Source organism: Oncorhynchus mykiss, chromosome 5, assembly GCF_057628025.1.
Source record: "Oncorhynchus mykiss isolate SJ-2025 chromosome 5, ASM5762802v1, whole genome shotgun sequence".
Taxonomy (NCBI): domain Eukaryota; kingdom Metazoa; phylum Chordata; class Actinopteri; order Salmoniformes; family Salmonidae; genus Oncorhynchus; species Oncorhynchus mykiss.
This window is the reverse complement of record NC_143026.1, coordinates 71,368,432-71,381,421: the sequence shown is the minus strand read 5'-3', so window position 1 is coordinate 71,381,421 and position 12,990 is coordinate 71,368,432. Positions and strand designations below refer to the sequence as shown.

The 12,990-nt window shown below is 38.8% G+C and overlaps 2 protein-coding genes across 34 annotated transcripts in view; one reads left to right on the top strand and one right to left on the bottom strand.

Moving 5' to 3' along the window:
• The window catches only part of mcf2l2 (MCF.2 cell line derived transforming sequence-like 2), a 110,291-nt gene that overhangs the window by 35,110 nt on the left and 62,191 nt on the right, over positions 1–12,990 (bottom strand). For 30 of the 32 annotated variants that reach the window (XM_021604107.3, XM_090235764.1, XM_090235767.1 and 27 more), the window contains one exon: positions 12,738–12,826. In XM_021604107.3, coding sequence (XP_021459782.3) covers positions 12,738–12,826 — 89 coding nt within the window. Of the gene's footprint in view, positions 1–5,498; positions 5,787–12,737; positions 12,827–12,990 lie in introns of those variants that run through there. The other 2 variants (XM_090235782.1, XM_090235783.1) reach the window with 2 other exon arrangements.
• b3gnt5a (UDP-GlcNAc:betaGal beta-1,3-N-acetylglucosaminyltransferase 5a) lies at positions 335–8,669 on the top strand. Of its 2 annotated transcripts, XM_090235784.1 has the most exons (3): positions 335–566; positions 6,113–7,397; positions 7,545–8,669. In XM_090235784.1, the coding sequence occupies exons 2-3, from the start codon at positions 6,372–6,374 to the stop codon at positions 7,572–7,574; spliced, it is 1,056 nt and encodes a 351-aa protein (XP_090091910.1). In that variant the 5' UTR covers positions 335–566; positions 6,113–6,371; the 3' UTR covers positions 7,575–8,669. The 2 variants fall into 2 exon arrangements, with proteins under 2 accessions (XP_090091910.1, XP_021459786.2); XM_021604111.3 differs by having other exon boundaries at positions 6,113–7,609.

Below are 12,990 nucleotides of genomic sequence, written 5' to 3'. Positions count from 1 at the left end.
TACATGTCATGCACTAAAATAACACATTGACAATGACAGTTTGTCCTGTGCATACCTGACTTTGTATGGCTACAATCCCTTTCCTAATGTGACCCTCCAGAACACTGAATTACTTTTTTATGAAGAGTATGTACTACCGGATGCAATTCAGATGACAAATTCCAAGCTCTGGCATAGAATCCAGCTTCACTCCTGCTGGTTGGCCTCACTGATTTGATAATAACTTAGAAAAATCATAGACTGACTAAGCTGAGGCAGTCAGGGGGAGTAAAGGGGCTGGGCTTTCCCCCTCTAGCCCAGCAGTTTCCTCCCCCACTAGTCCCACTCTGCTCTCTCATTCTCTCACAGTCACACAGATGGAGAGACATATACAGACAGAGCAGCTCAGGCAGCAGCCCTGAACCCTGGAGTTACTACACAGTTACGCTGTTGTTCCCTACACACAGACAGGAAAGAGAAAAAGAGAGAGAAAGAGGGGGATAGTGCTCATCTACTGGAAAGGAGGGGCAGGGGAGAGTACTTTTCTGTACTTTTCCCAGAAACACGTGGATGGAACTCACAGGCTGGTAAGTGATCAGGGAGACGGAGGTGTGGGGGTTTTATGCTCTAGCTGAAAGACTGTTTATAATACCTTAGGGTGCTCAAAGCAAGAGTTCACACTGCTTTTACAGTTAGCCTGTGGGGAGATGTCCATTAACGGTAGAATCATCGCTGGGATGAGGAGGAAGAGGGGGGGTGGGGCAATCCCCTTTCATGGAATTGGAAGCTAACCTCTCTTGGTAGGTTTTAAACAATAGACACAGGAAATGTAACAGAATAAAAAATACAATTATACTTAACAATGATATAGAAATGAGGTAATTTTAGAGATAATTGGTAGATATGATTAAACATCTGCTAATACAAATAAGAGCTCTGTTTAAGTGTTCTTTTCTATAGTGGTTAGTAGCTACAATTTTTCTTGGGTAGAGGCTTTTCAGCACATCAAGCTTACATCACATTGTGAATACAAATTTGTTGGCTGCATTTGCAGTTAGTTTTGGTTGTGTTTCAGATTACTTTGTGCCCAATAGAAATACATGGTAAATAATGTAGTGTTATTTGAGTAACTTTTATTAAAAATAACAATATATGTTTCTAAACACTTCTACATTAATGTGCATGCTACCATGATTACAGATAATCCTGAATGAGTTGCCAATCATGATGAGTGAGACAGTTACAGAGGGTCAAAGATCATACCCCGAAGACTTGCTAACCTCTCACCATTACCAATAGGTTAACATGTCTTGGGGGTATGATTTTTGACCCTCTGTAACTTTCTCAATCATCATTATTCACGATTCATTCAGTATTATCCGTAATAATAGGCACAAAATAATCTTAAACACAACCAAAATGAACTGCAAATGCATCCTAGAAGTTAGTAAAGTCTAAATCTTGATGTAGTCATTGCGCACTAGGAATATGGGATCAAATACTGAACTTTTCACTACTTTATTCATAAGAATCTTTAGGGATGTCAATCATTTTGATCCCTACCTTTTTGAGTAAAACAAACAAAATCCCTTTGAGAAATTTTATTAGAATAAAATGTCTTTTTTTGAACATACAATGTAGCTTTTTTTGTCAATTGCGTGTATTTTCATCCATATATCAGTTTAAAATCATAACATTTTTCAATTACCCCTCATTTTTACCATTGAAGTTGGGCTTGTTTGAGTGGTCAGGTGACTGTTAAATGAAAGCCAAGGAGTGAAGTCGGGGGAAGTGCATCTGCGACAGCCAAAAGTGGGACAATGATTGGTTTTCAACAGCAAGGCTCAGTGCAACGTTTCCATTGTTTCTAAAAGTTTTTCTTTATAACGTTGAATTAAACGTGTCTCCAACCCCCATATCACACGCTCACAAACTCTACATTGGTGTGTACATTGTACAATCAATTGGTGAGAGAAAGCATCAAATATCACATTTATTTGCGCATATCCATTGTATACATGGATTGCGGCAAAGTTGGTTCCTGTTTCAGTGATGTCTTTAGTCACGTTTGCGTGGGTCAAACAAAAACACCCTAATGATTGGTTGATAATAGAGCCTCCCACAATGCAGGTGATGGCTGCAGGATGAAGTTGGTGAAGAGCAATTACAGAAACTTGCAGTCAAAATTTCATGACCTTTGATCACATGATTTTTTTGGATTTTTTTTGTTGACATAGTCAGACAATTTCTATCCCCATAATTCAACACCTTTAAAAGGTGGTGAACAACGATGGTCATCTTCTTGGCAAAAGTGATCTGCTACAAAGCGCCGCTGTAATGATATCTTGTTGTTATGGTGACTGTTTAGTACAGACTCCAGCAATTCCATGGCCTCTGTTGGTTAAAGCCCCTCCATTGTTGAACTTTGCGGTGGGTTAGCTTTTGCATTCAATCACAAAAGTTACTTCCCTAGAATCAAATTAACTTGTGAATACCATTTTTATGTCTCTGTGTCTTGTATGAAGGAAGTTAGAGGTGGATTTGTGCGCTAACACTAACTAGCATATTAGCTGTACCCAAAGACTTCCAGTCTTTGCGCTAATGCTAGCTTTCTCCATACTGGACGCAAGACATAAAAGTGTTATCCACGAGTTCATCTGACTCTAGGGAAGTAAATAAAGGGCAGTATCACCAAAATCACAAACTATCCCTTTAAGATACTTCACACTGAACAAGCACAAAGGATTGACTCTTACTGATGAACACGGTGAATAGGCCATCATCATTGAATAGATAGATACAGGTGAAGTTGAAAGATTACATAAGCTTAGGTTGGAGTCATTAAAACAAATTTTTCAATGACTCCACACATGTCTTGTTAACAAACTATAGATTTGGCAAGTCGGTTAGATATCTGCTTTGTGCATGACAAGTAATCTTTCCAACAATTGTTTACAAACAGATTATTTCACTGTATCACAATTCCAGTGGGTCAGAAGTTTACATACACTAAGTTGACTGTGCCTTTAAACAGCTGGAAAAATTCCAGAAAATTATATCATGGCTTTAGAAGCTTCTGATAGGCTAATAGACATGATTTGAGTCAATTGGAGGCGTACCTGTGGATCTATTTCAAGGCCTACCTTCAAACTCAGTGCATCTTTATTTGACATCATGGGAAAATCAAAAGAAATCAGCCAAGACCTCAGAAAAAAAAGTGTAGACCTCCACAAGTCCGCCTCATCCTTGGGAGCAATTTCCAAATGCCTGAAGGTACCACGTTCATCTGTACAAACAATAGTATGCAAGTATAAACATCACGGGACCATGCAGCCGTCATACTGCTCAGGAAGGAGATAACGTACTTTGGTGCAAAAAGTGCAAATCAATCCCAGAACAACAGCAAAGGACCTTATGAAGATGCTGGATGAAACAGGTACAACAGTATCTATATCCACAGTAAAACGAGTCCTATATCGACCTAATGTGAAAGGCCGCTCAGCAAGGAAGAAGCCACTGCTCCAAAACCGCCAAAAAAAAGCCAGACTACGGTTTGCAACTGCACATGGGGACAAAGATCGTACTTTTTGGAGGAATGTCCTCTGGTCTGATGAAAAAAAAAATAGAACTGTTTGGCCATAATGACCATTGTTATGTTTGGAGGAAAAAGGGGGAGGCTTGCTAGCCAAAGAACACCATCCCAACTATGAAGTATGGGATTGGCAGCATCATGTTGTGGGGATGCTTTGCTGGAGGAAGGACTCATGCACTTCACAAAATAGATGGCATCATGAGGAAGGAAAACTATGTGGATATATTGAAGCAACATCTCAAGACATCAGTCAGGAAGTTAAAGCTTGGTCGCAAATGGGTCTTCCAAATGGACAATGACCACAAGCATACTTCCAAAGTTGTGGCAAAATGGCTTAAGGACAACAAAGTCAAGGTATTGGAGTGGCTATCACAAAGCCCTGACCTCAATCCTATATAAAATGTGTGGGTAGAACTGATAAAGCATGTGCGAGCAAGGAGGCCTACAAACCTGACTCAGTTACACTAGCTCTGAAAGGAGGAATGGGCCAGAATTCACCACACTTATTGTGGGAAGCTTGTTGAAGGTTACCTGAAACGTTTGACCCAAGTTAAACAATTTAAAGGCAATGCTAGAAAATACTAATTGAGTGTATGTAAACTTCTGACCCACTGGGAATGTGATGAAAGAAATAAAAGCTGAAATAAATCTCTTATTATTCAGACATTTCACATTCTTAAAATAAAGTGGATTGATCCTAACTGCCCGAATACAGGGAACCTTTACTAGGATTAAATGTCAGGAATTGTGAAAAACTGAGTTTAAATATATTTGGCTAAGATGTATGTAAACTTCCGACTTCAACCGTAGAGCACACAGGGATGGATGTAAGCACTGAAAAATAACAGAAATTCAATATTCTAATCTGATTTAGTGTGACTTTAAATCCAGTTTGTCTACAAATTATGAATTGTTATTTTGGATTCACATCTCCAACCAAAAATATAAGATAATGAATAGGATTAAATCAAATCAAATATTAAATGCACTTTAAATAAAGTTGAATTTGATTTACTCCTAATCTTTAATTTAGATTTTTGGTTGAGATGGAGACTATTAATGATTAATTTGTAGACAAACTGGAATTAAAGCCAGACTAAGTCAGTGGTACAAAAGATACATCTCCTTCAAACAGTTTATATTTGGTTGCATTGACAACCAAACACAATCAATATTAATTTTGTAATACAGTAAATAGCCTAAAGTTAAGGCTATCTTACAAACGAAAGTAACCGTATTTATTCAACCTTAAAATGAGTAACACATCCATGGCCACATTGAGGTTAATGTAACTATAAATGCCTTCTTATGTAATCATAGAAAATCACTTGCACTATGTACTTTTAATGTAATCTCAACTACCATCTAGGTCATTTCGTTGTACTATTAGATGAAGCACACTAAGAACACATTATTAAATTGTTGTATGAATAAAAAATATCTGACAATGTATTCCCATTTCAACTTTGTTGAATTTTTAAATGGTTGAAAGCCAGTGATAACACATTTACATGACAACTAAACCCAAACATTTGGCATTGTTTTTCCATTGGAATTTGTTTATGCCTTTAGATGGTCGAAAGCACAGTGATAACCCCTTTGGGAAATCAACAAACTTCTGGCTGTCTTTTCAAGTGGGTGAATACAGGTTGAAATCTCATTGATCAACGTCTCAACCAAATGTTACCCAAATGCCCAAGTTTAAATGACGTGGTGTGCCCAGTGGACTACTTCAAGCCATTTCATATCATGTTTCAACTATAACATTTGTAGGCTGCAAAACAACAGTCAGAAAACAAATAAAGGCTAGGAGGAACGATTAAATCATTTCCCTCAGTAATGTCCTCGCGCCCTGCATGCATTGTAGGCTTATTAAATCCGTTTGAAAAGGTTGGGTCAAAATGCATTGGTAAACATGTAGCCTTACCTTACCTACACCAATTGGTCGCGAATTCAATTGCGAGCCATGACGCTTCTCTTGTGTAGGGAGCACTGTATGGGGTACGTGTTTGTTTCCTTCTTTTATTTGCAGTCATTAGAATATGAGAAAATGTATAATTTCGCCTTCAGCCTTGATGTTATTTCATTCCGATGAGTAGGCTGACTGAAAGGCCACAATAGCAGTTTGTGTTCATAGACCTACAATCAATATTGAATTTGGACTGTCCACGCTTTGTTGACTAAATGTGATTATTCGACCCACGGTTGTTGTTTGGTCGTCACTAGTTACCACTGCCACAAAGTCATAAACCCTGCCTATTTCAACAATTTATCTTATTAAATGTGATTTGAAACCTAACATTAACCACACTCCTAACCTTAAATTAAGACCAAAAAGCAAAAACATTTTTCATGAATTTGTAAAAAATAGACCATTTGACTTTGTGGCTGGGGTAACTAGTCTCGCGCCAGTTGGTACAGAATAGGCGGGCGCAATTGATTTAAGTAGCCCGGCAGAGTCGCACTTTAGCACCATTGGAATAACTTCAAAAGTCCAAACAGGTTTGCCAATTGTTCATATTTTTGTCTTTCTCTTTTCAGACCTTATGATGTGGGTCGCTCTTTGACCGGACTGTGTGGACAGGGGTAGCAAAACAGTGATGACTCAGAGAGCGGAGGAGATTAAATTGAACGAAATACCAACATTTCTCAAAGGAGCCCATGTCTCCAGTTGGGTCAATATGATGGAACTCATGCACTCCCAAATCATTTGGAATAATTGTGAAAGTAGAAGCCTCTCAAAGGCAACTACCTATTGGACTTGACAAAAAGACGGGGTGAGGGCAGGAAGGTTCGCAGAATGTTTATGAATTTCAGAAGGATCAGAAGATGTCAATGTGTGCAGCTGGTGACAACAGGCTTTGTCCTGTCTGTGTTGATGGTGTGCTGGGTGCAGCTGGACCACCATGTGGAGAACCGTTACTTGGTCAACAGCTTTGACTTCATCAACAAGAGCTTTGGCATCAGCCAGCAGGAGTCGGAAAGCCTGAGCAACTTCCTGTACCTCATCAACCACCATGACAAGTGTAACAGCAATGAAGTGCTGCTGCTGCTGTTTGTCAAATCTTCCCCAGAGAACCTAGAGAGGAGGCAGGCCATCCGGGCCACCTGGGGGAATGAGAACTACATCCAAAGGGAGCTGGGGGCCAACGTGAGGGTGCTGTTTGCCCTGGGGGTCTACTCCAACCCCCAGCAGAGGGGCAGTGTGCAGAGAGAGTTGCTGGGGGAGGACCAGGTCTATGGGGACCTGGTCCAGCAGGACTTTGTGGACACCTTTCACAACCTCACCATCAAACTGCTGCTGCAGTTCCGCTGGAGACACACCTACTGCAACAAAGCACGCTTCCTCATGTCAGCCGATGACGACATCTTTGTCCACATGCCCAACCTGGTGCACTACCTGCAGGGCCTGATCCAGCAGGGGGCCCGGGACATCTGGGTGGGCCACGTGCACAGGGGAGCCCCCCCTATCCGCCAGAAGGAGAGCAAGTACCACGTGCCTTATGAGATGTACCAGTGGCCCTCCTACCCAGACTACACCGCGGGGGCAGGGTACGTAGTCTCAAGGGACGTGGCTGCCAAAATCTACCAGGCAACTCTGTTCCTCAATGCCTCGCTGTACATTGACGATGTGTTCATGGGCATCTGTGCCAACGCCATGGGGGTGTCTCCTCAGGAACATGTTTACTTTTCAGGGGAAGGGAAGGCCCCCTATCACCCCTGCATCTATGATAAGATGATCACCTCTCACGGACATGTGGCAGACGTCCGGCACCTGTGGAAGGCAACTATGGACCCACAGATTCATGACATTTCCTCTGGCCAGGTGGGAAAGCTGTACTGCACAGCAGTGAAAATCATGCTCCTCTGTAAACCTTACTATTTAAATACCTACCCATGCAAGGCAGCCTTTTCATAGTGTACTGTTAGGCTGCACAGAATGTCACTGCAGTCTTTTTCATTTATATTTCAGTGTCTGCAGCTGGTATCATCTTCAAAATAAAGACCAAAGCCATGTTCTTGACCATATATTCACCACACCTGCCTTGGCTTGATGGATACTGCAGTTGTACTTTGTGGTTCAGCTAATTGTGTGAGGTAAACAGACGTTACAGAGCTAATGTTCTTGGCTGCAGTCAATAAGTCAAAAGTGAAAAATCCTTCAAATTAAATTTTGCTAGCAGACAGTGTTTTTATTGAGTTACCATTGCTCATTATCTGTATCATACACATTTTATAATCCCTCTTCTCTCAATAGAGCTAACTCCATTTCTTCCCCCATTCCCCTGTTTCACTTCTCCTAAAATGTCAGGCTGCAAACCAGGAGCAGACACTGGCATTTCCCAAAACAATCTGCTTCAAACCACATCCTGCTCACTAAATCATTCCATATGAACTCTGCTCCCCCATCTCTCCCGTCTTTGTCTGGGTCCCCCAAAAAGGCAACATGCAGTATTTAGTGACACTGCAGACAGGAATTCACTGGCACCGGAGGGAGGAGTGAAGCTAGATTTCGATTCAGTATGGATCTCTAGGGGCCCTAGCCTACAGTACCATGCATCAGGGACTTAGGGCAAATACACAGTGGTTCTCCATTGTGGTTGAATGAAAAATGCAGAATGTGACGAAATCCACTGTGGGATGGAAAAACTCAATCTCTCAACCTTATATGGAATTAATTTACTTCTTGCAGTTTTATCCGGTACTACTTTATGCTTTAAGAGATTCTGCCAGTGATGGGAAATCAAAATCAACCAGGATGTTGCTATTCATGTGTTTTTGAAATCTATTGTGTACAAAAAAAGCCCCCTTGTGCAAAAATACCCAGAACTGTTACGGGACATTTTAGCATATCAGGTGACATACAGTATGTACAGTAGCTGTTGTATGTTTCAAATACACATTACCTACATTGATGCCTGTGCTTATCAGAAGAGGGGAATGCAAGTGTCATTCACTTCCTGTGTCAGATGAGTCAGAGATTGAACTGCCTATTGCATCTGTACAATTTAACAAACCCCTAACAGTTACAGTAAAGACGTTGCAAATAATGTTTTCAAAATTCGCAATAAAAGGACGAGTATGTTCCATATCAGGAGGCATTGTGCAGGCTGATATTAGAACAGGAGACATTCCACAAGCAGGTGTGTGGTCACCTGGTGCTAACAGTCAGCTGGGAGGCTCTGCCTTAAGTCTCTCTTCATCTCTACAAATCCTCTCTTCAGACAGCTATAGTGTGTGTGTGCTATGCTCTCCTAAACTCTCCTTTCAATTGTCACTTTCTGTCTGTGACTTCTCTCAAAGTGCCTTAAAACAAGCTAATGGTTGAGGAAATTGACCTTCACCCATAGGAGAAAAAAGCTGTGCCAAAGGGAACTTTCTTGGATTCATACACTGGGTACCTTACATCCAGCAGGGCTTAATGATGATTTTGACATGTGGGTCATGTTTCAATCTGAGTTCCACGATCCCTGGCTATGTGGTTATTGTAATTTATGACAGTTCTTTAATCCGTTACCCCCTTACTATACTGAACAAAAACAAACGCAATATGTAAAGTGTTGGTCCCATGTTTCATGAGCTGAAATAAAATATCTCCAACATTTTTTATATGCACAAAAATCTTATTTCTCTCAAATTTTGTGCACAAATTTGTTTACATCACTGTTAGAGAGCATTTCTCATTTCCCAAAATAATCCATCCACCTGACGTGTGGAATATCAAGAAGCTGATTAAACAGCATGATCATTAAACAGGTGCACCTTGTGCTGGGGACAATAAATAGCACTCTAAAATATTCAGTTGGGCCTGGCTCCCAAGTGGGTAGGCCTACCCAAGGTAAATAAAAGTATATTTTAATATGTTGCAAGTATACTTAAATATACAAATCAAATCTAATAATATACAGTACTTCAAATATGTGATGTACTTTTCTAGTATATCTTAAGTGTACTATAAATATACTATCATTACACTTCAACATTTTTATTAAATGTGTACTTTAATTGTTTTTTCAGTCTTAATATATTATAAATATGCTATCATCACACTTCAATACACTTATTAAAAGTGTACTTTACATTCATTGTTTTTTTCAGTCTTTTAGTATATTATAAACATACTATCATCAACTTTTAATATCCTTATTAAAAGTGTGCTTTAAATGAATTGTTTTTCAATATTTAAGTATACCATGTTCACTATCATTAAACTTAAACACACTCATTAAAACTGTACTTCAATTTCAAACATTTTAATTCTAATTTAGTATATTCATTCAAAATACACTTGGAGTTGTATTTAAGTTTAAGAATTTATTTTATGTAACTCTGCTTGTGAGTGATCAAGTGCACTATAAGTATACAGTAACTTGCAAAAGTATTCATACCCCCTGGATTCCTTCAAGTGGAAGAAAAAGTCCAAAACAAAAATTAAGATTAATAAAAATTAGATAACTAAAATATAGTCGTTGCATAAGTATTCAGCCCTTTTGTTTAGGCAAGTCTAAATTAGTTTTTGGCGTAACAAATCACATAATAAGTTACATGGATTCTGTGTGAAATAATAGTGGTTGACATGATTTCTGAATGAGTAACCCTTCCTATGTCCTCCATACATACAACATCTGTAAAGTCCCTCAGTCAAGTTTTGAATTTCAAGCACAGATTCAACTACAAAGACCAGGCTGCCCTTCAAAAGCTTCATAAAAGGGGCAGTGATTGGTAGATCGGTAACAATATCAAATCAGAAATGAAATATCTATTTAATCATGGTCAAGTTAATACTTATGTTGTGGATGATGTATTAAACCACCAGGCACATCAAAGATACAGTCGTCCTTCTGAACTGCGCTGCAGGACAGTAATGAAACTGCTCAGGGATGTTACCATGAAGCCATTGGTGATGTTAAAACAGAGTTCAATGGCTGTGATGAGAGAAAACCGAGGATGGATCAACAACGTTTTAGTGACTCCACAATAATGATTTTAAAATAATAATACGTTACATGGATACAAAATATATAAAGTAATACTGGGGGATAAAATGGCCTAAAAGCAAAGCCTTATGTTTGGGGCAAATCCAACACAACACATCACTGAGTAACTGCCTCCTTATTTTCAAGCGTGGTGGTTGGTGGCTACATCATGGTATGGGTATGCTTGACATCGGCAAGTTTTGGGGAGTTTTTCCAGTTAAAAAGTAACGGGATAGAGCTAAGCACAAGCAACATCCTAAAAGAAAACTTGCTTCAGTCTGCTTTATAACATATACTGCGAGAGGAATGCACCTTTCATTAGGACAATAACCTACAACACAAGGCCAAATCTACACTGGAGTTGCTTACCAAGAAGACAGTGAATGTTCCTGAGGGGCCAAGTTACAGTTTTGACATAAATCTGCTTGCTTTAAAATAGCTGTGTAGCCATGAGCACCAACATCTTGACAGAGCTTGAAGAATTATGAAAATAATATAGGGCTAATATTGCACAAGAAGACTCACCTATGTAATCGCTGCCAAAGGTGTTTCTAGCATGTATTGAACTCAGGAAGCTGAATACAAAAAAAGGTATAGAAATCTTTCCACTTTGACAGAGTATTTTATGTAGATTGTTGACCAAAAATTACAATTAAATTTGTTTTAGTCCCACTTTGTTAAATCAAAATGTGAATAAATCCAAGGGGTATGAATACCTTTGCAAAGCTGTCATCAAGGCGAAGGGTGGCTACTTTGAAGAATCTTAAATATTAAATATATTTTGATTTGTTTAACACTTTTTTGGTTACTACATGATTCCATATGTGTTATTTCATAGTTTTGATGTCTTCACTATTATTCTACAATGTAGAAAATAGTAAAAACAAAGAAAAACCCTTGAACGAGTAGGCGTTGACTGGTCCTGTATTTAAAGTATACTTTCAAAAACGAACGTGCACAAAGAATTTGCATATTTCCCAGCATCCTTTTCTGCAGCTGAAGTTTTGATTTATACTATGATATTGTTTCTCATATTCAGTTTATTCAAATATTTTCAAACTGAATAATGTACTTTTAATTACAGATTACACATTTTATTGAAATGTTCATTTATTTCCGAAATGTGAACCACTAAAGTGTGAAATGCCAAGGGTGCACAGTTCAAAAAAACATCCCTTAAAAATTTCTGCTCCAGCCACAACTCCTTTGTAAATAGCATGTTAAAATTGTCTGAGAAGATGCCTCGGTCAATCAAGGTAACCTTTACATAGCTAATTACAATAGCTAATGTGGTTAATGAGTAGAAGTGTATTTGTGAAAGTATGCTTGAAACACATTATAAATACACTTTTTTTTGTAAATATTCAAATACCATTTTAGTATATTTCTAATTTATGAGAAATATACATAAAATGTACTTAAGGTGTAATCCATAGATTAGGTTCTAATTTATTTATTTCAATTGACTGATTTCCTTATATGAACTGTACCTCTGTAAAATCATAGAAATTGTTGCATGTTGCGTTTATAATTTTGTTCAGTATAGTTCTCATATTATTTTAGGTCTGTCCTGGTTGTGACACCTGATTCTTGTTTTGTTAAGTGTTTATATTTCATGTTAAAAATACATGATAAAACATTTCAAACTATCTAAAAATAATAATGTAAAACATTTACACATCAGTACATTTTTCACTTAAAAAATTCCACCCCAAAATTATATTTTGATATTAGTTTCATTAGTCCATTGTTGATATAGTCCCAACATGTTTTGCATGGCAGCAATCACATTTTCAAGATATATAACTTTAAAAATACAGAAATACAGCTGGTATCATGCAAATGCATCAAACCAATGTGCCTCCTGGCACTGTGTTTTAACCCAAGTGTTGCTCATCATGTCTGACTGCATTGACACACGTTGGCTATATGTGGCTCCTCATCTCCTGCACCTCAGCTACAGTTGGGTGTAGGACAGATTCTCCTCAGTTACTGAGGGAATGGTAGTCCATTGTAGATGTTGACATCATAAACCCTATCCTTAGCAACTTTGTGAGTACATTCAGCAGTTGCTCTGTATCAACTTTGACAGAGAGCAGAGAGAAAGAGAAAGAAAGGACGGTTCTCTTTCTCAGAAGATTTTACATTACATATTGTAGAAGGGCAGAGAAGAGATAATATCCATTTACCTCCGCCTGGTTGAAAGACTCTCCTCTGTCTCGTTCGTCACCAGGATGTGGCTGGAGCCTCCCTGGCTTGCCTCGTGCATTACCTCAATCTGGGGACAGAAACACAGAGTGATGCAGTCATGGATACTGTAGGTGGAGGAAGGGTCACACACATATACCTTGGAGGCCCCTATTTCCTTTCAAATATCACACTCCTAGTCCAATAGCGTTGTGCCATAACTGCAAGGTTGCTGGTTTGAATTCCAGAGCCAAC